The 27,424-nt window shown below is 42.3% G+C and overlaps 3 gene segments (V, D, J or C); 1 reads left to right on the top strand and 2 right to left on the bottom strand.

Moving 5' to 3' along the window:
* Window positions 1-3,310: 3,310 nt before the first annotated feature.
* Window positions 3,311-12,844, bottom strand: LOC121697037. The segment is given in 4 exon segments: window positions 3,311-3,716; window positions 5,133-5,170; window positions 12,307-12,631; window positions 12,736-12,844. Coding segments are annotated over 4 exon segments (714 nt in total).
* LOC121697043 lies at window positions 5,975-6,579 on the top strand. The segment is given in 2 exon segments: window positions 5,975-6,039; window positions 6,205-6,579. Coding segments are annotated over 2 exon segments (387 nt in total).
* Window positions 12,845-16,520: 3,676 nt separating the features above from the next.
* Window positions 16,521-26,191, bottom strand: LOC121697035. The segment is given in 4 exon segments: window positions 16,521-16,926; window positions 18,363-18,400; window positions 25,639-25,972; window positions 26,083-26,191. Coding segments are annotated over 4 exon segments (723 nt in total).
* Window positions 26,192-27,424: the final 1,233 nt, after the last annotated feature.

The raw sequence follows: 27,424 nt of genomic DNA, 5'->3' as shown, positions 1-27,424 counted from the left end.
GTATGCTGGTCCCATGGCCCTGGTTATAAAGACGTCTCATACAGTATGCTGGTGCCATGGCCCTGGTTATACAGTAAAGACGTCTCACTCATACAGTATGCTGGTGCCATGGCCCTGGTTATACAGTAAAGACGTCTCATACAGTATGCTGGTGCCATGGCCCTGGTTATACAGTAAAGACGTCTCACTCATACAGTATGCTGGTCCCATGGCCCTGGTTATAAAGACGTCTCATACAGTATGCTGGTCCCATGGCCCTGGTTATAAAGACGTCTCATACAGTATGCTGGTCCCATGGCCCTGGTTATACAGTAAATACGTCTCATACAGTATGCTGGTCCCATGGCCCTGGTTATACAGTAAAGACGTCTCACTCATACAGTATGCTGGTCCCATGGCCCTGGTTATACAGTAAAGACGTCTCATACAGTATGCTGGTGCCATGGCCCTGGTTATAAAGACGTCTCATACAGTATGCTGGTCCCATGGCCCTGGTTATACAGTAAAGACGTCTCATACAGTATGCTGGTCCCATGGCCCTGGTTATACAGTAAAGACGTCTCATACAGTATGCTGGTGCCATGGCCCTGGTTATAAAGACGTCTCATACAGTATGCTGGTCCCATGGCCCTGGTTATACAGTAAAGACGTCTCACTCATACAGTATGCTGGTCCCATGGCCCTGGTTATAAAGACGTCTCATACAGTATGCTGGTCCCATGGCCCTGGTTATACAGTAAAGACGTCTCATACAGTATGCTGGTCCCATGGCCCTGGTTATACAGTAAAGACGTCTCACTCATACAGTATGCTGGTCCCATGGCCCTGGTTATAAAGACGTCTCATACAGTATGCTGGTCCCATGGCCCTGGTTATACAGTAAAGACGTCTCACTCATACAGTATGCTGGTGCCATGGCCCTGGTTATACAGTAAATACGTCTCATACAGTATGCTGGTCCCATGGCCCTGGTTATACAGTAAATACGTCTCACTCATACAGTATGCTGGTCCCATGGCCCTGGTTATACAGTAAATACGTCTCACTCATACAGTATGCTGGTGCCATGGTCCTGGTTATAAAGACGTCTCATACAGTATGCTGGTCCCATGGCCCTGGTTATAAAGACGTCTCACTCATACAGTATGCTGGTCCCATGGCCCTGGTTATAAAGATGTCTCATACAGTATGCTGGTGCCATGGCCCTGCTTATAAAGACGTCTCATACAGTATGCTGGTGCCATGGCCCTGGTTATAAAGACGTCTCATACAGTATGCTGGTGCCATGGCCCTGGTTATAAAGACGTCTCATACAGTATGCTGGTGCCACGGCCCTGGTTATAAAGACGTCTCATACAGTATGCTGGTGCCATGGCCCTGGTTATCTGCATGCAGGAGGACTCCAACCCCAGAGAGTATTATTCTACAAACATGTCTTCGGTCCAACAGCTCCACCTACTGGTGGTGTGGTGTTGGTGTTGCTCTGGTGGTGCCTTACACCATAGATATTAGAAAGCTAAATACCACATTGTCCGTCGAGTTCTATAGGCCTATGTCACGCATGTGTGAACGCAGGGCCATATTGCTGGGGGCAAACACCTTACTGTCTATGGGCATCACTTGGGGGCAAACACCTTACTGTCTATGGGCAACACTTGGGGGCAAACACCTTACTGTCTATGGGCAACACTTGGGGGCAATCAGAGACACTGTCTGATTTCCAGTCAGAGTCACATGTTCCTCCACTGGCCTCCAGTGATTGTTGCCCTCACCAAGATGGCGGCGCAATGCAGTCTCTAGCTTTCTAATATCTATGCCCTACACAGTGTGAATGAAGCTACATCATGTATGCCATGTCTCAGAAGACAGACAGACTGACAGACAGACAGACAGACTGATTGAATGCTGAATGATGATTGATGAATGAATGAATGAATGAATGAATGAATGATGAAATATGAATGAATGAATGAATGAATGATTGATTGATTGATTGATTGATTGCAGGGCATTACATAATGGGCACAGAAACAGGCCACTCCAGTATCATGTATCTCATGATTCCCATTGAACTCTTCATTTGATCCATATCTGACGACCCCGTGTGACTACAGGAGAGGATGATATCAAATGGGACCATGTCAAAGATGTCAAATGTCTGTTTTACTGAGTGATTTAATTCATGAATATAACATCACACGTCAATACCAATTCCCTCACAGAGAGAGAGAGGGGGATAGAGAGAGGGAGGGAGAGAGAGAAAGAGAGAGAAAGAGAGAGGGGGATAGAGAGAGAGAGAGGGAGAGAGAGCGGCAACAGCAATGGTAAATCAACAGCATGGATTAATGAAGCTCAAAGCTGTGACTCACTACCATTCACCACCAGTAGAGGGAGGTGATCACCAAGAGATAAAGGTGTGTGTGTGTGTGTGTGTGTGTGTGGATGGGTGTGTGTGTGTGTGTGTGTGTGTGTGGATGGGTGGGTGGGTCGGTGTATAACAAATCAACATTCGTAGATGTGTTGATGATAGTCTAGTTGTTTAAGGGTAGCATAAACTACTGTAACTAAACGTAATTAAAAAAACTTAATGTAATTAAAACTAAATACCATCATCATGCAATGGCATGTCCTGCAATACCTGAGTTGGCCTGAGTGAAAGTACAGCCGTGTAACTGAGCACAGCTGTCCCAGTGCAGTTTGTGCCTGTAGGTGTAACCCAGGAAACAGAGCAGTCTGTGGGGGAAACTTGGATTTGCATTGCCAGGCCTGAGTGGGTCTGCTAGTCCCAGAATAGAGCAGCACTATCGCCAGATGTTCAAGTGTTCTCAAGGGATTTACATGAGGGCACATTACACACAGTAAAGTCAGACTGACGAGGGAGTTCTAGAGTTTATACGGATTCATCAGCATTTCTGGACTTTTAAGGTCTAATTGGTCTTTTTATGATGGTAGAGAAGGCAGGTTATTCATTAACTCTGTTGATTAAATCTGAAAACCTCATATGGTTGACACTCGTGTTTTTCTTTTATTTAGTATTACTTTACAGCATTTTATTTTTAGGAAACATGTCAGTGGCTTATTAATTTTTAATCAAAATTAAAAAAAAAAAAAAATCTTCAACATTCTTCAGTACAAGACTATCAACATTGAATTCCAGAGAGCACTTCACTCCCTTCATAGTTCATTATGATATTGGAATAATTCCCCATATGATGTTGAACTATGACAGTGTAAATGGGTTAATTAAAGTTATTTTATGACTAATAGTAGGATTCCCGATATTTATAAAGAACAAGACTACAATTGCAAGTCTCTTATCATCAAACTCCTTTATTAGTACTTTTTTGAAACACATGAAAGGTTCAACGCTACACATATTTCAGATGATCAAGAAAGACAGTCACAGAGGAGACTCTAGGAGCAGTCTGATTTCTTCAGGATCTCAGTGACGGTCTGGGAGCCCTGCTTTGCCTCGCAGGTCACTGCGTGCCCCTGGTTCCATTCCTGGAGAGGGAGGGTCAGGGTGCTGCTCCAGCTGTACAGGCCGTCCTTCTGTGGGCCAAAGACACTGGTGTCCCCGCTCCTGCTGCTCCCCGCTACCTTCCAGCTCAGCGCCCAGTCGGACGGGAAGCCTCCGTTAGCCAGGCACATCACCGTGGCTGAAGTCCCGCTGGTGTGCAGGGGGGGCAGGACTGTGAGTTTGGGACGGGTGTCACCTGAGAAATGAACCAAAGAGGTAGAGAGAGGAATAAAGAGGTCGTCTGTTGAGAAACATCAATACCTCTCTACACATGATATTACAGATGCTATATGACAGTAGGCCCACATGCTGTTACAGATACACTGGATCTTGTTCAAAGGATCATATTTTTTAATCAGTATGGATTAACCAAGCATGAGCAGGTTGATGTAATTGGCAACTGGTAACATCAGCACATTGGCTCAAAAGATATGTCGTAGAAGACTGAGACTTATAGCAATAAGAATAGAATATTGTGTAGAAATGTCTCAGTCCAAATAAAAGCATCAGAAGTTTTAGGTTGATTTGGATCTAACAGATCATCCATTTTCTGACTCACAGCAGGAGACAAAAATATAGTGAAATATTAATAGAAAAACTAACACCAGTACTGTTGCAGCTACTAGAGTTACCAGATGTCACATCACAAAGTCTAACATCACATATTTTCTGAAAACATATGCATATGATAGGCAATCTAACATACAAAGCTGGCAACATTACAATTAAATAAACCAGTTTGAGTTGCAAAATACAGTTATGGCCAAAGCACAAGTTCTGCACTGTTACAGAAACAGCATAACAATTTACCCAGAAGAAATGAAATTCATAATAAGATCTGTTCTTTGTCTAGCCTTTCTCTCCTATAAATAAATAGTTTTTTTTTCTTTTCTTGTATGTCTCACTTTCCACTCCTATGACATTGTGTTCCAATAGTCTCCCAAGTTCTAGCACAAGTGTAATTCACGTTGTATAATCTATTGTTCTACTCCTTATTTCTCTTAAATACAGTTGAAGAGAAACAGGACAGAATTCAGAATATCCAAATAAGAGCCAAGAGCCAATATTTCTGTGAGACAAAGAAAAGATTTTCTTCTGGGTGAACGCATCATACTATGGATAAGCCGCGTAGACCTACAGTGGTGTATACAGTAGAGTAGGGTAAAATAGAATAGAATGATAGAATATTCCAAATGTATGACCGATTACTTACTTCCAAACTCAAGTCTAGTGCCGCCTCCAAACGTGTACCACAGTGATACAAACACTATCAGTGGCCGTACAAAAACCCTCCTCTGAGGCGCAGTAGCAACATGCCTTCAATTTCTGATATCCCGACAAAATTCATCCGGCAAAGATTTGCCAATCACTTCACCAGGGGCTAAGATTCCCCACCAATCACCAGTACACACAATAAACTCAGTTTTTCACATTATGACCAAACTCAGAGGCAGGTTTATGACTAATCTATGCTTAAATAAAGTGCATCATTGCAGAATATATACAAATAACAAGTATGAAGACTTTTTTTTTACCAAAATACTATTTTATATTAAAAATTTTACTATTTTATATATAAATATTTTATATTAAAGATGAAAGCAGGACTTACCTCCAATCTCGAGTCTAGTGCCTCCACCAAAAGTCCACCACAGTGATACAGACTCATAGAGACGCTGTACAAAAACCTCTTCACGGCTCAACGACTGTGACTGGCAGTGCAATATACCGTTACAGTGAGGGCAACATGTGTTAGCAGATCAAAAACTCAGTCATGGTTAATTTCAGGTTTAAATTTTATTTTCAGTCTTTCATCTAAGTTAATATTTTCCCTCATATCTTCTCTACCAATACTTATACATTTGCACAAACGATATACAACCTCATAGCAAGATTACATTACAAAAGCAGATATTTTACAGTGAGCATTGTAGACTTCAGTAGTGGATGTGTTTGAATGTGGTCATTCCTGATGGAGAAATCAGATGCTCTAAGTAAACTGGCCGTACGTTTAGGCCCCAGTCTTGTCCAGGGCTGTTTGCTGTATGATTAAAGTATAAAATATAAAGTGCAATAAGGGAAGATAAAGATTTACCTTAACAGAAAGCAATCTTTAATATCACATGATAATAATTTTGGCAGAACAGTAAAGCATTTTGTATTATTTCTGCCAGACTCAGAAAGATCCATTCCATCATCCTGGGGCTCCTGCAGTCCAGCTGTGGATCTGAGGATTCATCAGTCAGCAGTTGCCAAACACACCAGTTGGTTACTGGTGGGAAATAGAGACTAAAATATTTACACAGTTGTTGAGTCTTCTTTTTCTTTCCAGGGGTGGGGATCTGAAGGCACCAGTCTGACAGGAGTTATATTTGCATAACCAAACTGAACATTTTGCCCTTCAGTGCTTTATATCTCAGAGAGAGGAGAACTGGAACTCCATTGTTGTGGAGAACACAAATCTGACAACATGACTTTTCTCATCAGATTCCTCTGGACACTCCTGTTCTGCATTCCAGGTAAAACCACCACATTTTTCTGCCAAATCAATTCATTGGTGATTGATCCAGTTATGGCAGTGATGACCACATTAGGAGAGACATAATGACAAAGAGAGAGGGTGGGATTGGTGTGGGATTACTGTGATCTTGTGTTAATGATGACATCATTCATTTGTGTTCCAGAATGTGAAGGACAGGTCAGTGTGACTCAGACTCCAACAGTGACAGCTGTTCGTCCAGGACAGACTGTGTCCATGAGCTGTAAAACCAGCAGGGATGTGGGGACTAGTTGTTACACTTCAGGTGATCAGTGTCTACAGTGGTACAAGCAGCAGTCTGGAGAGGCTCCCAAACTCCTGATTTATTCAGCTATTTATAAACATACTGGGACTCAATCCAGATTTAGTGGTAGTGGAACTCACAGTGACTTCACTCTGACCATCAGTAATGTCCAGGCTGAGGATGCAGGAGTTTACTACTGTCAGAGTTACCATAGTGGTGGTGTGTTCACACAGTGCTAAAGCGCCGTACAAAAACCTCCCTCAGTCAGGCTCCACATGACTGCACTGCTGCTGCTGGAGCTCATTACAGTCTGTGGGGCAGAACATATTTGTTGCTCTGACTGACCTACACTAGAATGAATATACTGTATAATTTCTCTCACCTCTCACTGGATGTTTATATCAAGATTATATTTGATATATTTAATAACACCAGCAGAGGCTCATGTCTTGTTTGTAGGAGTGTATGTTACCTGTTAAAAGTACAGATACCCTTTGCTAAATTTTACTCAAGTACAAGTAAAAGTACAACAGTCAGATGTCTACTTAAGTAAAAGTACTGAAGTACTTGTTTTTAAAAATACTTGAGTATCAAGAGTAGCCTACATTTTCTAAATATTGCATTACTACTGCCACAGTGCTCACATTTATGTACAGAAACGTCCTACATGGAGATATGAAAAATGTTAATGTTAATACCTTGGAGAATGTAAAAGGAATTGAAAGTAAAATCAAGTCATTTTCATCTTTTTACCATGTTGCCATGATGGGCAGTAGGTCTATTTCTAATACATGCATTTAAAATACGTATTTAAAATACAAAATACTATTTTGTAATTAAAACACTTGAATCGAAAACGATCATTAAAGGTCCAGTATGTAGGAAATAATGGAAAATAAACTGTAACCATTCCAAAAATGATCACCATATGTTGTCAGAGAGTAAGGAAACACGATGAATTGAAGTAATGGCTTATTTGACAACATTACTCTAACCCGTAAAACCCATGAAAAAAATGAGTTACGGGGCGGAATCTCTTGGAATTTTCGTTTATGTTTTGAACGATTAATTCTAGAATAGCGTATTAATAATGGGCTAGCGCGTCCTCCTATTTGGGTTGGCAAATTAGCAAAGGCCAACTGTCAACAGCTGTCAGTTGTAGTCATGAACGCCTACGAGAGGCCGGCAAATTTCCAAAATTAAAACAAGAAACAAATTATGTGGACATCGGAGGAGCTTCCTGAGATGGTGACGTCTTCGTCAAACGAAGAATATCAAGTCTGACACAGAGCTGGCCATATTTCTCCACAGCAGGTAGCCTAGGCTAAACTTCATCTGCATCGCTAACTTCAGCTAAATATGTTACGTTGGTTAGAGAGGTATTTTTTGTTTTCACTGCTTCCGTAATGTGTAGCTTGGTCATGGTTGGAGAAACGTTAAAGCAGCTGCAGGTCAACTAACGTTAGCTAAGTCTTCATTACATCTGGCAACCCAGAAGAGGCTCGCGTCTGGTAGTCTTGAGAACGTTCACCAGTGTTTTGATTTTGGCCTACAGAACGTTCGGTAACAATCCTACAAATCGCACCTTTAACTTGTTCAGAAAATTTAAATAGTCTGGCGAGGTGGGGCCACAGGTTGGCACTTTCCCGGGATGGACCTGCTGCGTCTTCATCCATTGTTTGGTCCATGGTTTCGTCTCTTATCTAAATCTGACCATGGAGTTGACTTTGGCGGAAAGCTGAAGGTGATTGCTGATAGGCTGTCTCAATCAGTGGCGCCTGCACTATCCAATCACGTTTCAGAGGGAAACAACAAATTGAGGGTTTCCGAGATTTTTCTTTTTACCTTTTTGTTTAGAAGAAGTAACGGGTACTCACGGTTATTGATAGAAATGTAGTGGAGTAAAGAGTACAATATTTGCCTCTCAAATGTACTTGAGTAAAGTCATGAGTACTCCCCAGAAATGATACTCGAGTAAAGTACAGATCCCTCAAAATTGTACTCAAGTACTGTACTCAAGTAAATGTACTCCGTTACTGTCCGGCTCTGCATGTATATCAGTAGAACTGTGTTCTATATCAGTAGGACTGTGTTCTATATCAGTAGAACTGTGTTCTATATCAGTAGACCTGTTTTCTCTATCAGTAGAACTGTGTTATATATCAGTAGGACTGTGTTCTCTATCAGAAGTACTGTGTTCTCCATCAGTAGGATTGTGTTCTACTGCTGAGACAGTGGATGAGTGAGAGCTTTCACTGTAACCGTGAATAGAGATCCTCCTACAATGGTGATGAGGTTAGAGGTACGTATTCCTGGTACACTGAAGATAGTGCTGGTGCAAGTACAATCTGTCCCTCAACTGTAGAAGGCTGCCCACGACCCTACTCAGTGGTGTAGTCTACTTTTTTGAGGTGGGCATACTGTATATTTTGGCCAGTAATGGGCTCAGTGGTTACCAAACTAGGGGTCGGGACTCGACCCCTCGGGACCAATATTAAGGGACAAAAATGTTTGTGGGGGTCGCAGATTTGCACTTACCTGCCCCTTGCATGCGTGAGGGATAGCATAAATTCACCAACCCACTTTCAAAACCAATAGTAAATAATCATCAAATACCCTCTCCAGCTCTTGAAGTTCCTGCTTGCTCCTCCTGGTCCACCATCTCAGTGTCAAGGTCTCCAGCTCCCCTTGCACCTTGTTGCTGACTGCCACTGCCCTCTAGAGAAAACCTACAGCAAGTCAAGCCCAAACAAAATTAGATTAGCTGATTTTTAAATGTTGGTCAATAGAAATATAGCCTGTTTTGAAAACTCATCACATGCACTAAAGGTTTTTGCATCTGGCATTATATCGCAGTGTGATAGATAATGTTATTACCCATAAGTACAGATAATATATCTCTCCATTCATGCATACCATGGAAATAGCATGGTTCTGGCTAGTAAATAAAGTTCAGGATGGATACTTAATCCAGACAGCCACAGTACACATCATGTAGACCGTTTACAGCCAGACATGGCGATTAGGAATTATTCCCAAAGAAGAATCCCAGATAAACAAACGTCCAGAAATTAAAACTAAGTAGGGTAACGTGGATCAGAGTACGTTAGCTTGCTAGTATTGAGAGAAGAACGAAAGCTAGACTACAGCATGACTAGCCTGTGTTATTACCGTGTTATGTCCACAAATTAAACAACCTAGAAAGGTAACTTGGTAGCAATACAAGTCTCATAAAAAGCGTGAATGATGTGGTAACGCTTTAGAATAACATGTGCTTATTAGGTATTAACAGTGCATAATAAGCACTTAACAATTCATTACTAACAGTTAGTTAACTGTTGTTATCCTTTAATAACATTAACTAACGGTTAACATGCAGCTTTTTAAGTTACTTACAAGCATATTTGTTAACAGTTAACATGCAGCTTGTAAGTGTTAACAAGCAGCTTGTTAATGCTTGTTAATGGTGTATAAGACAAAGAGGTGGATAACTAATACGCTTATAAGACCTTTCTTACCTATTTGTAGTACATTTTGCAGCCCCCCAATCTAAAGCGAGGACCATGTAGCCTATTCTACAAGCCCAACCTTCTATCTCTATATATCTACTGCATCTATCTCGTTTGTTTAAGCTGTTTGAAATGCACCTTCAAAATTGCTGCAGCGAGCAGGAATTGAACCCCGGTCTCCTGTGGCAAAGAGTGAAGTGCTACTGACTGAGCCACGTTGCTGTCTTTGAATGTAATGATCATCTTGATTCTATATTCTGTTAATGTTCTATATCATACCAGTTATGCCTTTTACAAATATGTTTCTGATAAAAAAAAAAGTGGCGTTTAATTTCCATAATCTTTGTTCAGTGAACAGTCAGTTTGTCAGCAGTCTAAAGATATTATCAGAGGGGGTTAATCAAGGATCTTTGATATTATGCCAGCTTTGTTTATAGTTTGGTTACATAGCAACCGAGAGTTAAAGACGACAAGTGGGTGCGTTCAATGTCGCAAACATAGGCGAATGTTCGCGATCGATTTGAAACCTTTGCCTTGAACAGAGGCGAACATTTGTGGTCTGTTGCTGCATCAATGTCAATGGGAGACTTGTGGAATTTTATCAAAAATTGGTCATTATGTCTCTCTGGATTTGTTGAGGGTTTTTGGGGAAAATTTGTAAACAAAATAACTTAATATCAGACCATGCTACTGTCAGTTACTGTCCAGTTGCTAGCGAGTTAGCTAGCCGCCTATCTAAGGTAACATTTTAAATGGAGAAGTGTAATTTCTTTAAAATGACAACTATGAATAACATTACTGACATTAGTTAAAGTGGATAGTTTATACTCAAGTGAACTTGCAACAGTATATTAAGTTTAAGCAAAGCTCCTCAACTGCTAGTCACTTGTCAGCGCATAGCTGTGAACAAAATGAACAATTTCATCAATACTGTTACAGTAAAGTAGCCTAGATTAGCTCAGTTAGTAGCAAATCACTCTATGACTCAGGAGACCAGGGTTCAATTCCTGCTCACTGCAGCAATTTTGAAGGTGCATTTCGCACAGCTAAACCAAGCTAGATAGATAGATGCAGTAGAGATAGAAGGTTGGGCTTGTGGAGCTATAGGCTACATGGTCCTCGCTTTAGATTGGGGGGCTGCAAAATGTACTACAAATAAATAAGAAAGGTCTTATAAGCGTATTAGTTATCCACCTCTTTGTCTTATACAACATTAACAAGCATTAACAAGCTGCTTGTTAACACATACAAGCTGCATGTTAGCTGTTAACAAATATGCTTGTAAGTCACTTAAAAGGCTGCTTATTAAAGCGGCATGTTAACCGTTAGTTAATGTTATTAAAGGATAACAACAGTTAACTGTTAGTAATAAATTGTTAACTGCTTATTATGCACTGTTAATACCTAATAAGCACATGTTATTCTAAAGCGTTACCAATGATGTTTTTGACTCTTAACTTACCTTCGGAAACGTCAGGTCGGGCAACCTTATTAAAAAAGTTCCGAAGGTCTTGCTGTCCTTTGCGCCTGGCCATCCTCGTCGTCCCAAACTAAAAACCTGGAACGCTGCTGTGCTGCTGCTTTAACCTGGCAGCTCGGGGTCGGGGAAGGCAGAGTGATGCTGGCAATATGTGATACCGGTTAAACATGGCGGTGATCTGACATTCAGCCCCCATAGAAAGCAGTGGTCAACGCTGCATGGTTTCATATCTGGAAACAACTGACGGAGAATCCATGGGAGATTGACTGCTGCAATCTCCGAATGAATATTGTAAAGTGTAATATCGTTGTGTTGTTAAATTACAAGGCTTCCATGAGAAGTGGCCGTTGATGAAACGTGGCTGTGCTATTCTAAATATTGAAAAATGAATTTTAAGTGGGTATACTGAACATTTTAGGTGGGTATACTGAAATAACCAACATTTTGAGGTGGGTATACGGCGTATACCTGCGTTCTACGTAGACTACACCACTGACCCTACTGCAGGAACTGGGGAGAACTCCAGAGTGCTGCAACAGTGTTCCTGTGGCCAGCAGTCAATGCTGAACTGACCTGATCCGATTGGTTTGCTCATGTGATCAGTCATCTCAAACTCCTCATCACTCAGAGCCAGACAGCAGCCAATAGGAGTAGCCTGCTGCTACCATCCCACCCAGCACAGACACTGAGGGAATACAAGATGGAGGAGCTTCAGCACCACGGACAGCAGCAGTGGACTGAGGGCAGGTGGGGTAGAGGGGTCACTGTGGATGACCCACCCCCAGTTCAGCACCACGGACAGCAGCAGTGGACTGAGGGCCGTTTGACATGACCAGTGCTGCTCAGTCCCAGTTATAGTTACATGGTTCAGTTCATCTGAGCAATCAGACCCCCCCCCCCCCCATCACTTGTGTTCTCTGCTCTCCACCTGCAGTGAGCTCCAGCAGCAGCAGTGCAGTCATGTGGAGCCTGACTGAGGGAGCTTTTTGTACGGCGCTTTAGCACTGTGTGAACACACCACCACTATGGTAACTCTGACAGTAGTAAACTCCTGCATCCTCAGCCTGGACATTACTGATGGTCAGAGTGAAGTCACTGTGAGTTCCACTGCCACTGAATCTGGATGGAGTCCCAGACTGAAGTGTTTTGGCATAATAGATCAGGAGTTTAGGAGCTGATCCAGGTTTCTGTTGGTACCAGGCTAATCGAGGATAATTAGAATTAGATGTCCCTGCATCATACACATCACTGCTGGTTTTACAGTTCAGAGTGACTGATCCTCCCTGTTGAACAGCTTTCACTGCAGGAGTCTGAGTCACAGTGACCTGTCCATAGGACTCTGTAGAGAAACAGAATCATTGTTCAAACCTCTTACACACACACACACACACACACACACACACAATAACTCCTGTGCTGGAGAAAATGTGGTCAGTTTCTTACCTCTAAAGCAGAAGGCAAAAGTCCAGAAGGCTATGAGGATGGGTGTCATTGTTGTGTTGAATGATGAATTCTCTAGAGTGATGACAGGCTCTCTGTTGCTCTAAAGTGTTTTGAACACACAATATAAATATCCAACTAGAGCTGTCATCCATTCATGCAAATCAACATCTACATGCAAATATTCCTCCAGAACAGCATGAAAGGAGCAAGAGTGGATATGCACTGAAGTACTGATCACTCTTCAGCATCCATCTTGTGGTGAGAAGTTATGGGATGGTATGATGATGACCATATGCCACAGATCACCATCTACTGCATCCTGAGTGTGAGAGTGGCATCCTCCACACCTCTGCTGGCTCGGTAGGCCAACTGCATGAGGTCTATGAGCTTAGATGTTTGAGATGTGAGTTCCTTTATCACCACATGGCACATGCTCAATGCACTGCTTTAAATTGGTGAGTTCAGTGGGTCTGAAGTCATTTTAGAGATGTGTTGTGTTACAGTTTTAAACCACTGGGTTGTTTTAAGTTCTGGAACAAGGTGAAATAGAAAAGCAAAGACGTCTCATACAGTATGCTGGTGCCATGGCCCTGGTTATAAAGACGTCTCATACAGTATGCTGGTGTCATGGCCCTGGTTATACAGTAAATACGTCTCACTCATACAGTATGCTGGTCCCATGGCCCTGGTTATACAGTAAAGACGTCTCATACAGTATGCTGGTCCCATGGCCCTGTTTATACAGTAAAGACGTCTCATACAGTATGCTGGTCCCATGGCCCTGGTTATAAAGACGTCTCATACAGTATGCTGGTCCCATGGCCCTGTTTATACAGTAAAGACGTCTCATACAGTATGCTGGTCCCATGGCCCTGGTTATAAAGACGTCTCATACAGTATGCTGGTGTCATGGCCCTGGTTATACAGTAAATACGTCTCACTCATACAGTATGCTGGTCCCATGGCCCTGGTTATACAGTAAAGACGTCTCATACAGTATGCTGGTCCCATGGCCCTGTTTATACAGTAAAGACGTCTCATACAGTATGCTGGTGCCATGGCCCTGGTTATACAGTAAAGACGTCTCATACAGTATGCTGGTCCCATGGCCCTGGTTATACAGTAAAGACGTCTCATACAGTATGCTGGTGCCATGGTCCTGGTTATACAGTAAAGACGTCTCATACAGTATGCTGGTCCCATGGCCCTGGTTATACAGTAAAGACGTCTCACTCATACAGTATGCTGGTCCCATGGCCCTGGTTATACAGTAAAGACGTCTCATACAGTATGCTGGTCCCATGGCCCTGGTTATACAGTAAAGACGTCTCATACAGTATGCTGGTCCCATGGTCCTGGTTATAAAGACGTCTCATACAGTATGCTGGTCCCATGGCCCTGGTTATAAAGACGTCTCACTCATACAGTATGCTGGTCCCATGGCCCTGGTTATAAAGACGTCTCATACAGTATGCTGGTCCCATGGCCCTGGTTATACAGTAAAGACGTCTCACTCATACAGTATGCTGGTGCCATGGTCCTGGTTATAAAGACGTCTCATACAGTATGCTGGTCCCATGGCCCTGGTTATAAAGACGTCTCACTCATACAGTATGCTGGTGCCATGGCCCTGCTTATAAAGACGTCTCACTCATACAGTATGCTGGTGCCATGGCCCTGCTTATAAAGACGTCTCACTCATACAGTATGCTGGTGCCATGGCCCTGGTTATAAAGACGTCTCATACAGTATGCTGGTGCCATGGCCCTGGTTATAAAGACGTCTCATACAGTATGCTGGTGCCATGGCCCTGGTTATCTGCATGCAGGAGGACTCCAACCCCAGAGAGTATTATTCTACAAACACGTCTTCGGTCCAACAGCTCCACCTACTGGTGGTGTGGTGTTGGTGTTGCTCTGGTGGTGCCTTACACAATAGATATTAGAAAGCTAAATACCACATTGTCCGTCGAGTTCTATAGGCCTATGTCACGCATGTGTGAACACAGGGCCATATTGCTGGGGGCAAACACCTTACTGTCTATGGGCATCACTTGGGGGCAAACACGTTACTGTCTATGGGCAACACTTGGGGGCAAACCCCTTACTGTCTATGGACAACACTTGGGGGCAACACCTTTACTGTCTATGGGCAACACTTAGGGGCAACACCTTACTGTCTATGGGCAACACTTGGGGGCAAACACCTTACTGTCTATGGGCAACACTTGGGGGCAATCAGAGACACTGTCTGATTTCCAGTCAGAGTCACATGTTCCTCCATTGGCCTCCAGTGATTGTTGCCCTCACCAAGATGGCGGCGCAATGCAGTCTCTAGCTTTCTAATATCTATGCCTTACACAGTGTGAATGAAGCTACATTATGTATGCCATGTCTCAGAAGACAGACAGACAGACAGACTGATTGAATGCTGAATGATGATTGATGAATGATGAATGATGAATGAATGAATGAATGAATGAATGAATGAATGATGAAATATGAATGAATGAATGAATGAATGATTGATTGATTGACATGATACTGGAGCGGCACAGGAACAGGCCGCTCCAGTATCATGTATCTAATGATTCCCATTGAACTCTTCATTTGATCCATATCTGATGACCCCCGTGTGACTACAGGAGAGGAAGATATCAAATGGGACCATGTCAAAGATGTCAAATGTCTGTTTTACTGAGTGATTTAATTCATGAATATAACATCACATGTCAATACCAATTCCCTCACAGAGAGAGAGAGGGGGATAGAGAGAGGGAGGGAGAGAGAGAAAGAGAGAGAGAGGGAGAGAGAGCGGCAACAGCAACGGTAAATCAACAGCATGGATTAATGAAGCTCAAAGCTGTGACTCACTATCATTCACCACCAGTAGAGGGAGGTGATCACCAAGAGATAAAGGTGTGTGTGTGTGTGTGTGTGTGTGTGTGTGGATGGGTGGGTGGGTCGGTGTATAACAAATCAACATTCGTAGATGTGTTGATGATAGTCTAGTTGTTTAAGGGTAGCATAAACTACTGTAACTAAACGTAATTAAAAAAACTTAATGTAATTAAAACTAAATACTATCATCATGCAATGGCATGTCCTGCAATACCTGAGTTGGCCTGAGTGAAAGTACAGCCGTGTAACTGAGCACAGCTGTCCCAGTGCAGTTTGTGCCTGTAGGTGTAACCCAGGAAACAGAGCAGTCTGTGGGGGAAACTTGGATTTGCATTGCCAGGCCTGAGTGGGTCTGCTAGTCCCAGAATAGAGCAGCACTATCGCCAGATGTTCAAGTGTTCTCAAGGGATTTACATGAGGGCACATTACACACAGTAAAGTCAGACTGACGAGGGAGTTCTAGAGTTTATACGGATTCATCAGCATTTCTGGACTTTTAAGGTCTAATTGGTCTTTTTATGATGGTAGAGAAGGCAGGTTATTCATTAACTCTGTTGATTAAATCTGAAAACCTCATATGGTTGACACTCGTGTTTTACTTTTCTTTTCTTTTCTTTTATAGTATTACTTAACTATTTCATTTTTTTTCCAAATTAAGATATAACATGTCAGTGGCTTATTAAAAACCTTAAGAAACATGCTTCATACAAGAACATCAACATTGAATTCCAGAGAGCACTTCACTCCCTTCATAGTTCGTTATGATATTGGAATAATTCCCCATATGATGTTGAACTATAACTGTGTAAATGGGTTAATTAAAGTTAGTTTATGACTGATAGTAGGATTCCCGATATTTATAAAGAACAAGACTACAATTGCAAGTCTCTTATCATCAAACTCCTTTATTAGTACTTTTTTGAAACACATGAAAGGTTCAACGCTACACATATTTGAGATGATCAAGAAAGACAGTCACAGAGGAGACTCTAGGAGCAGTCTGATTTCTTCAGGATCTCAGTGACGGTCTGGGAGCCCTGCTTTGCCTCGCAGGTCACTGCGTGCCCCTGGTTCCATTCCTGGAGAGGGAGGGTCAGGGTGCTGCTCCAGCTGTACAGGCCGTCCTTCTGTGGGCCAAAGACACTGGTGTCCCCGCTCCTGCTGCTCCCCGCTACCTTCCAGCTCAGCGCCCAGTCGGACGGGAAGCCTCCGTTAGCCAGGCACATCACCGTGGCTGAAGTCCCGCTGGTGTGCAGGGGGGGCAGGACTGTGAGTTTGGGACGGGTGTCACCTGAGAAATGAACCAAAGAGGTAGAGAGAGGAATAAAGAGGTCGTCTGTTGAGAAACATCAATACCTCTCTACACATGATATTACAGATGCTATATGACAGTAGGCCCACATGCTGTTACAGATACACTGGATCTTGTTCAGAAGATCATATTTTTTAATCAGTATGGATTAACCAAGAACGTGCAGGTTGATTTAATTGGCAACTGGTAACATCAGCACATTGGCTCAAAAGATATGTTGTAGAAGACTGAGACTTATAGCAATAAGAACAGAATATTGTGTAGAAATGTCTCAGTCCAAATAAAAGCATCAGAAGTTTTAGGTTTATTTGGATCTAACAGATCATCAATTTTCTGACTCACAGCAGGAGACAAAAATATAGTGAAATATTAATAGAAAAACTTTAACGTTAACACTGTTGCAGCTACTAGAGTTACCAGACGTCATATCACAAAGTCTAACATCACTTTTTTCTGAAAACACATTTGATAGGCAATCTAACACACAAAGCCGGCAACATTACATTTAAATAAACCAGTTTGAGTTGCAAAACACAGTCATGGCCAAAGCACAAGTTCTGCACTGTTACGGAAACAGCATATCAATTTACCCAGAGGAAATGAAATTCATAATAAGATCTGTTCTTTGTCTAGCCTTAATCTCCTAGAAATAAATAGATTTTTTTCTTTTCTTGTATGTCTCACTTTCCACTCCTACGACATTGTGTTCCAAATAGTCTCCCAAGTTCTAGCACAAGTGTAATTCACGTTCTATAATCTATTGTTCTACTCCTAATTTCTCCTAAATATAGTTGAAGAGAAATGGGACAGAATGCAGAATCTACAAATCTAAAAGCCAATATTTCTCTGAGACAAAGAAAAGACGGCAACATTTTCTTCTGGGTGAACACGTCGTACTATGGATAAGCGGCTTAGACCTACAGTGGTGTACAGAATAGAAAATAATAGATAGAATAGAATAGAATAGAAAATAATAGAATAGGGTAGAGTATAATGGAATAGAATGATAGAATGTTCCAAATGTATGACCGTTTACTTACTTCCAATCTCAAGTCTAGTGCCTCCTCCAAACGTGTACCACAGTGATACAAACACTATCAGTGGCCATACAAAAACCCTCCTCTGAGGCGCACAAGCAACATACCTTCAATTTCTGATATCCCAATAAAATTCATCCAGCAAAGATTTGCCAATCACTTCACCAGGGGCTAAGATTCCCCACCAATCACCAGTACACACAATGAACTCAGTTTTTCACATTATGACCAAACTCAGAGGCAGGTTTATGACTAATCTATTCTTAAATAAAGCGCATCATTGCAGAATATATACAAATGACACGTATGAAGTTTTTTTTTACCAAAATACTAAGATGTAGTCAAAGATGTTATGTTAAAGATGAAAGCAGGACTTACTTCCAACATCGAGTCTTGTGCCTCCACCAAAAGTCCACCACAGTGATACAGACTCATAGAGACGCTGTACAAAAACCTCTTCACGGCTCAGCGACTGTGACTGGCAGTGCAATATACCGTTAAAGTGAGGGCAACATGTGTTAGCAGATCAAAAACTCAGTCATGGTTAATTTTATGTTTTATTCTATAACTTTTTCCTTGATAAAATAAAGAAAAAAAAGTCCAAGTTCAAAAATGTACAGTAGGCCTATTTAAAGTTCTTAGACCTTCCATTTGCTGACCAGTATTTTTATGTTTGCACAGACTGCACCCTAAAAAGGTATCAAGTAAGAAGACATTTCCCATGTGGCAATAATCTGTAGGCCTGAAGATAGTATTCCTCATGGTAGAATCAGATGCTCAAATGAAACTGCCTGTAGGTTTCAGTGACCAGTCTTGTTCAGGGGCACTTGTGGTATGATGAACGCGATAAGGGAAGATTTACTTCAACAGAAAGTTGAATACCACATGATAATGATGATTTCAGCAGAGCAGAAACTGGTGCTATTCCAGGTAAATAGAGCTCAAAACATTTATTAACATATTTATTCACTTTCCAAGGGTGGGGAACTGAAGGCACCAGTCTGACAGAGGGGATATTTGCATAACCAACCTGAACATTGTGCTGCTGAGAGCTTTATATCTCAGAGAGGACTGGATCACCGTCATTTGGGAGAACACAAATCTGACAACATGACTTTTCTCATCAGATTCCTCTGGACACTCCTGTTCTGCATTCCAGGTAAAACCACAAAGTCATGTTTTGTGGGGTTTATTTGCTAACAGAATTTGATTATTTTGAAATGTCACATAAAAATATGTATTTACTAACCAAATGCCACTGAAATGTATGAAATGTTTCAGAGTGCAGGGGCCAGATCAGTGTGACTCAGACTCCAGCAGTGAAAGCTGTTCCTGTGGGACAAACCATCACACTGAACTGCAGAAGCAGCAGCAACCTCGACATGTACTGTCCCGACTGTGTCTCCTGGTACATCCAGTAAACATTAGGAAGTAAACATTTACTCTAAACTAACAGTATGACATATTCACCTTTACATATTGGCATGTTTTCATTTATATTTTAATTAGTGTTTTTAATTTATATTTTAATTAGCCTATAAATGGTTCATACGATATAGCGCAGTACAAAAACCTCCCTCAGTCAGGACACGATTGTTTGTGTAAAAGATACTTTTTAAAACACATTCTGCATCTGTTTTACACATTACTCATTATGACCGTAGCGAAGCGGTCATATAGGGATTGTCAAAAATGAAATTTGGTGGGTATGTAGCCCCACTAGACTTTTACGGAAAAATTTAGTTTCGTCCCCGGGGGCCACTGCCCCCCGTGCTGGGCCACCCGAACCGCAAAAACATTTTTCCTAAATAACTACCTGAACCGTGGCACTGAGGATGAAGAATCTTTTATGGTATGTTGGTCTCAAGGGCCCACATCAATCTGGCCCATAATCACTCATTTGTGATTTGCACCCCCCCGGTAAAAAATGAAAATGCAATATTATTCTGCTTTAATCGCCCCTATCTTCAGTTAAGATGTTCAGAACTGCACCAAATTTTATGTGTATGATTGACCTGGCATTCTCTGGGGGTATGCCAAGATTCGTAGAATTTCATCCATGGGGGTGGGGGGGGGGGGGGGGTCTAAAAAAATTAGGTTATGTGTACATTTAGTGACTGTACACTCATTGGCCTGTAGATGGCGGTACACACATATACACATGCACACACACACACAGGCGCCCACATACTATCGGTATTAGAACGGCCGATACATAATTACAAATTAAGTAGGATTAAAAGAAAGCAAAAAATAAATATTCATCATCATCATCATGGCTGCATTTCCAGTATTGGCGATAAGTAGTCGTTTGTCCACTAGATGGCGCGTCGTTGCAGTGAGACGTAATTTTGTTGGAAGTTAAAAGTGGGTTGGAAAAACAATGGACGCTTCATACAAGGAGTGTAGTTTACCGCAGAGAACGTCTAATAAGGATAGGATGATGTTCACATGAAATGTAATTTCCATTTCTTCTTGAAGCCGAAATAAATCTGAGGATGTTTATCGGACATGCTTGGTTTTTACTGCAGGTAGGTTAATCTTATAATATCAATAAGGACCTAGGTAATGTTACCGTTAGCGTTGGTTGAGTGATGGAGGCCAATTTGATTGATTGCATTTGTAAAAAACTATAAATGCGGTTATACCAAGCAAATTGATAGCAGCACTGTTGTTCTGCTCTCACTATGTGTTGTACTTCCTCAGTGTTAACAGATTAAACAGGCAGCCAAACTCCTTTTCAAGAGCCAGGAAACTGAGCGTGCTTGCTCCTTTTATTGACTTCGTTTGCAGCATAAAGTCAATTTGACAACATTGAATTGGTGTATGCTATATATAGCAACAGTAGCATAGTATGACGTCATTGACGCTTAGCCTACAAGTTAACATGCTAACCATCATAATCACACACACGCAGGTAATCTAATAATCAAAATTCCTCGAAAGCATTCATACAAAAACTCTAAACATGTACAAAACTCATAGCACTTACAGTCATTGCTTTCTGAAGGCTCAATCCAACAGATTAAAAGAGATTTTACACACGAGGTAAAACCGTAGCAACCATGCATTTGTTTACGTTCTTATTCTTCCTGCTTTCTTACCACTTCCTTCTAACGTTCCGATCTACCCAATAGCAATCAGTGTCAGAACAAAAGCCCCACAATAGCAACAATACAACTACATAAATGACCTTAACATAGAAAAATACAACTTAGTCATTTTTTAAAGTATTTTTAGCACACACAACTTATTTGGGCAGAACAACTGTAATTGTATCTTTCGACTGTCATTTGTTGCACGTGCTACAAAAATCATTCTGTGCAATGGAAGATTTACCAACGTTACACCGGTCTGATACAGTTTTGCCTATACATGCGTGAGACTGAGACGCCTGTTTATTTTGTTTTAAGTGCGTGCAGGGTGTGAGAGGGGAATCGATGTGCTTTGATTACAGCTTGGTAGTTGTAGTCTGTGAGATTAAAAAGCACGTGTGTGTGAAGTATCCAAACAATGACACCTTCATTTCATTATGGCTGCTTTAGCAAAACACCTTAAGCTACTGTGTAGTGGGTCCCATTTAGAAGTGGCTACTTCATTCGCGCTTTCCTTGACTCATGGAGCTGCGTGAATTTTATTACAACTTTTCGCCACGATATGGCAGTTTAAGTCCGCATGATACTGTAAGGCGTAAGCCATTGGTTTCCAAAGGAGATTTTATTTGTGTCGCCAGCATAGCCTATTGACAATTTATGTTGTAAATAGGCCTACCATATAAGCCTACATGTAGCTTAGGGAAGCTAACAGCTTTCTATTAGGATCTAGTTTGTTAGTTACAGTTTGGTCATAACTCCCTGATGCATTTTTGCATTTAGAATAGCCAGAGCGTGGATATCTCAATCGGAAAATTAAACAATATCGGGTGCCTATGGACTAGGCTGGGTGAACCCAGCCTGATCTGCCCGCTATTTATTTTTTGATTTCTTAAAAGATTGAGCTTGGTCTGGTGAAAGCCAAACTAGCCATGGACCTCAGTTACACAATACAAGGTAACATGAATCAGCCTATATTTGCACGAACAATAACGGACAACAGCTCTTCAACTTTGGCCCGTTAAAATGTGTATGAACAGTCTAGCGACGCATTTCATCAAGGCCCATTTGGACATGTCAGTTATTTGCACCACTGGTTAGATGTAAAACAGCATTTCGTTTCAGACTACTGTTACTTAATTTGTGCATTGACAATAAAGTATTACATGAACTAAAGATGACTAAAATCTTATGTAGAAGAAGAAACATTCACAAAAAAATCCATCCATCCAAAAATGACCTTTGTTTTTGATAGCTGTTGAAAACGGCATGGAACTGACAGAGGTGTTTTTGTTTATAAATAAATAAATATATAAATAAATAACATTATGCTGATACCTTTTGCTTTTCCCAAATACAATGTAGCCTACAGGTGTAAGTGACCTTTAATCAATCCAGTTGCAATGGATGAACTGTGATGAACTGCCCTACTTGTGATTGTTTAGAGATTTTAAAGGTTTTATAACAATGCTACATCTTCTTTGGCTATTCTACAATCTATTCACCTTTTCAGCACCAGTAGGCTACTTTCTGTGCAGCCGCACACACACACTCAGGCATGCCAAACAAGCATACACAAAAGTTTCAAGAGTGGGGGATGGAGTAAAATATGGAGACAAATTGAAGTGTGATTTATTTTCGCGGAACGGATGTACAGGACTGAGCGGCGGGACTGATCATATTTTGTACCGCTATGCGGTACATCTAGTTATATGAATATCAGATGCTACACCACTTCATTTTGGAGAATGCTTCATACTTCATACATTCTTCTTCATACTCTAGATGGTGCTGGTGGACATGTCTAATCCTGCTACATCTAAGATGATGGTGGTGCAAATACAATCTTCCTCTCACATCTAAGATGGAGGCCAAATCTGCCCAATCTTTTCCCAGTCAGGCAGCACAATACCGCATCACTGCAGCAGGGGAGACCTACTGAGGTGAAGGCTGCTACAGGCCTGTCTGTGGCATTGCAGTCGATGGTCAAGTGAACTGATCCTATGAGTTTACTCATGTAACCAGGCAAGCTTACAGACACACCTGAACACTCAGAGCCAATCAGCAGAGCACACACACTCCCTTCACCTGCAGCTGTGTAAGGACCCATAGGGAGAGTGTGTCATGGACATCTGAGTGTGTAATGGACATCTGAGTGTGTAATGGGCATCAGAGTGTGTAATGGACATCTGAGTGTGTAGTGGACATCTGAGTGTGTAATGGACATCTGAGTGTGTAGATAGATAGATAGATAGAAAGATAGATAGATAGATACTTTATTGATCCCCAGGGGAAATTCAAGGTCTCAGCAGCATACAGACAACACAAACACATTCTTTAACAGCAGAAAGAGTAATTAAAGTATATAATATAAAAACACAACTAAGCAATAAGGACAGTAGAAGATAAAGAATATGCTAAATATACTAAAATACAAATTATACTAACACTTAATCTAAATCAATTCTAAAAACAGTACCCAGTGGTGATTAATCAATCAGAGGCGCTTGCAATGACTGAGGCAGGGACTGAGCCTGTGATTCTCTGTGCATAGTAAGGTATGGTAAGGTGCTCTAAGGTGCTCTGTGTGAATGAGTGTCATGGTGGTAGTGCAATGGTGATCGTGGTCATGGTGATAGTGCAAATGAGTACGTCCAACAGTGCAACAATGCAGAAATAAAGTAAAGTAAAGTCTATATATTTAACTATTTAAGAAAATGTATAAGTAAGTGTGGCCACAGTTCGGCTGTGGCATGGAGGGGGGGGTTATGCATATGTGCTAATGTGCTAATATAGCACGCAAACAATGAGGCATAAAGACAGTGGTAAAAGTGGCTATTGGACAGACAGTACCAAACATGGAGGGGGTGAAGAGGCAGACAGACTATGCAGAGAAGTCTATCTCTCCTCTTCCCTTAAGTTAGGCTTTGAACAGTTCAATGGCCCTGGGGACAAATTACTTTCTCAGTCTGTCAGTTGTGCAAGGCAGTGAGCGAAGTCTCCAGCTGATCAGGCTCTTCTGCTTAACAATAGTGCTGTGGAGTGGGTGACACTCATTGTCCAAGATGTTGATCAGTTTGTTCAGGGTCCTTTTGTCAGATATTGAAGTGATGCACTCCAGTTCAGCTCCCACTACAGAGCCAGCTTTCCTTACCAGCCTGTCAATTCGCCCCGCATCCTTCTTCCTTGTGCTTCCTCCCCTACATACCACTGCATAGAAGAGGACGCTGGCAACAACAGACTGGTAGAACATCCTGAGGAGCTTACTGCACACATTGAAGGACCGCAGCCTCCTCAGGAAGTACAGCCTGCTCTGCCCTTTCTTGTAGAGTGCATCAATGTTGGCTGACCAGTCCAATTTATTGTCCAGGTGGAGACCCAGATACTTGTAGGTGCTAACCACCTCCACAATGACCCCATCAATGTGGACTGGTAGCAGAGCGGGCTTAGACCTGCGGAAATCCACCACCATCTCCTTGGTCTTTGAAGTGTTGAGTTGAAGGTGATTGAGTTTGCACCACTGCACAGTGTCCTCCACCAGGCTCCTGTACTCCTCCTCCTGCCCGTTCCTGATACACCCCACAATTGCAGTATCATCAGAAAACTTCTGCATGTGGCATGACTCGGTGTTGTAGCAGAAGTCAGATGTGTACAGGGTGAACAGGACTGGAGAGAGCACAGATCCCTGTGGCGCTCCGGTGCTGCAGATCACAGTGTCAGAGAGTGTGTAATGGACTTCTGAGTGTTTAGTGGGCATCTGAGTGTGTAATGTCCATCTGAGTGTGTAGTGGACATCTGAGTGTGTAATGGACATCTGAGTGTGTGCTGCTCAATCCCACAGTTACATGGTTCAGTTCATCTCCTGTTATAACAGTGAAAAGACTGCACTACACTGCAGAGATCCCCTTCATCGGCCACAGAGGTGGACAGAACACACAGGCTGAACTCTCCTCTCGTAGAAAAGCAGTTGTTCCTCCGCGCTTCTGTGACTAACTATCTGGTGCGTCAACGGGAGAGGACTAATTGTAGCGAGAGAGAGGAGTCCATTAGCCTGGCTAACGCCAAACCTCATCTTATTGAGATGGGGTCTGGGAACTACACATTCATTTTCTCGTGTTTGAAACCTGGTTTACGAATGCCCAGAGCCGTTTATTGGGTGCTACGAATGTCTATCAAATGTGTCTGTCGTACGTAGCTCATAACCGCTTCGGTGTGTCGTCATCGTCTTGCTGTCCCCCCTCCATTGTGTGATTGGTTCCTTCGTTGAGGTGAAAATGAAGTCCATGGAATCCAGGCTGCCTAGCAGCGTGAATAAAATCGTGCGCGTAAGGCAGCATGGGAAAACCTGGCTAGGAGTTCACGGAGCTCCTCTGAACTCTCCTCTCCTTTCTCTCCTGATTGTGATGATGTTCAGTGTGTTCAGTTGAGCAATCAGACCCCCCCCCCCCCCCATCACTTGTGTTCTCTGCTCTCCACCTGCAGTGAGCTCCAGCAGCAGCAGTGCAGTCATGTGGAGCCTGACTGAGGGAGCTTTTTGTACGGCGCTTTAGCACTGTGTGAACACATATTGACTGTTGATATAGTGGACACTCTGACAGTAGTAAACTCCTGCATCCTCAGCCTGGACATTACTGATGGTCAGAGTGAAGTCACTGTGAGTTCCACTGCCACTGAATCTGGATGGAGTCCCAGACTGAAGTGTTTTGACATAATAGATCAGGAGTTTAGGAGCTGCTCCAGGTTTCTGTTGGTACCAGGCTAATCGAGGATTATTATAACTAGCTGCCCCTGCATCATACACATCACTGCTGGTTTTACAGTTCAGAGTGACTGATCCTCCCTGTTGAACAGCTTTCACTGCAGGAGTCTGAGTCACAGTGACCTGTCCATAGGACTCTGTAGAGAAACAGAATCATTGTTCAAACCTCTTATAAACACACACACACACACACACACACACACACACAATAACTCCTGTGCTGGAGAAAATGTGGTCAGTTTCTTACCTCTAAAGCAGAAGGCAAAAGTCCAGAAGGCTATGAGGATGGGTGTCATTGTTGTGTTGAATGATGAATTCTCTAGAGTGATGACAGGCTCTCTGTTGCTCTAAAGTGTTTTGAACACACAATATAAATATCCAACTAGAGCTGTCATCCATTCATGCAAATCAACATCTACATGCAAATATTCCTCCAGAACAGCGTGAAATGAGCAAGAGTGGATATGCACTGAAGTACTGATCACTCTTCAGCATCCATCTTGTGGTGAGAAGTTATGAGATGGTACAATGATGACCATATGCCACAGATCACCATCTACTGCATCCTGAGTGTGAGAGTGGCATCCTCCACACCTCTGCTGGCTCGGTAGGCCAACTGCATGAGGTCCATGAGCTTAGATGTTTGAGATGTGAGTTCCTTTATCACCACATGGCACATGCTCAATGCACTGCTTTAAATGGTGTGAGTTCAGTGGGTCTGAAGTCATTTTGGAGATGTGTTGTGTTACAGTTTTAAACCACTGGGTTGTTTTAAGTTCTGGAACAAGGTGAAATAGAAAAGCAAAGACGTCTCATACAGTATGCTGGTCCCATGGCCCTGGTTATAAAGACGTCTCACTCATACAGTATGCTGGTCCCATGGCCCTGTTTATACAGTAAAGACGTCTCATACAGTATGCTGGTGCCATGGCCCTGGTTATAAAGACGTCTCATACAGTATGCTGGTGCCATGGCCCTGTTTATACAGTAAAGACGTCTCATACAGTATGCTGGTGCCATGGCCCTGGTTATACAGTAAAGACGTCTCACTCATACAGTATGCTGGTCCCATGGTCCTGTTTATAAAGACGTCTCATACAGTATGCTGGTGCCATGGCCCTGGTTATACAGTAAATACGTCTCATACAGTATGCTGGTCCCATGGCCCTGTTTATACAGTAAAGACGTCTCATACAGTATGCTGGTCCCATGGCCCTGGTTATACAGTAAAGACGTCTCACTCATACAGTATGCTGGTCCCATGGCCCTGGTTATACAGTAAATACGTCTCATACAGTATGCTGGTGCCATGGCCCTGGTTATAAAGACGTCTCATACAGTATGCTGGTGCCATGGCCCTGGTTATAAAGACGTCTCATACAGTATGCTGGTCCCATGGCCCTGGTTATACAGTAAAGACGTCTCACTCATACAGTATGCTGGTCCCATGGCCCTGGTTATACAGTAAATACGTCTCACTCATACAGTATGCTGGTGCCATGGCCCTGGTTATACAGTAAAGACGTCTCACTCATACAGTATGCTGGTGCCATGGTCCTGGTTATACAGTAAAGACGTCTCACTCATAC

Source organism: Alosa sapidissima, chromosome 22 (genome assembly GCF_018492685.1).
Source record: "Alosa sapidissima isolate fAloSap1 chromosome 22, fAloSap1.pri, whole genome shotgun sequence".
Classification (NCBI taxonomy): domain Eukaryota; kingdom Metazoa; phylum Chordata; class Actinopteri; order Clupeiformes; family Clupeidae; genus Alosa; species Alosa sapidissima.
This window is presented reverse-complemented; position numbering and strand designations above follow the sequence as displayed.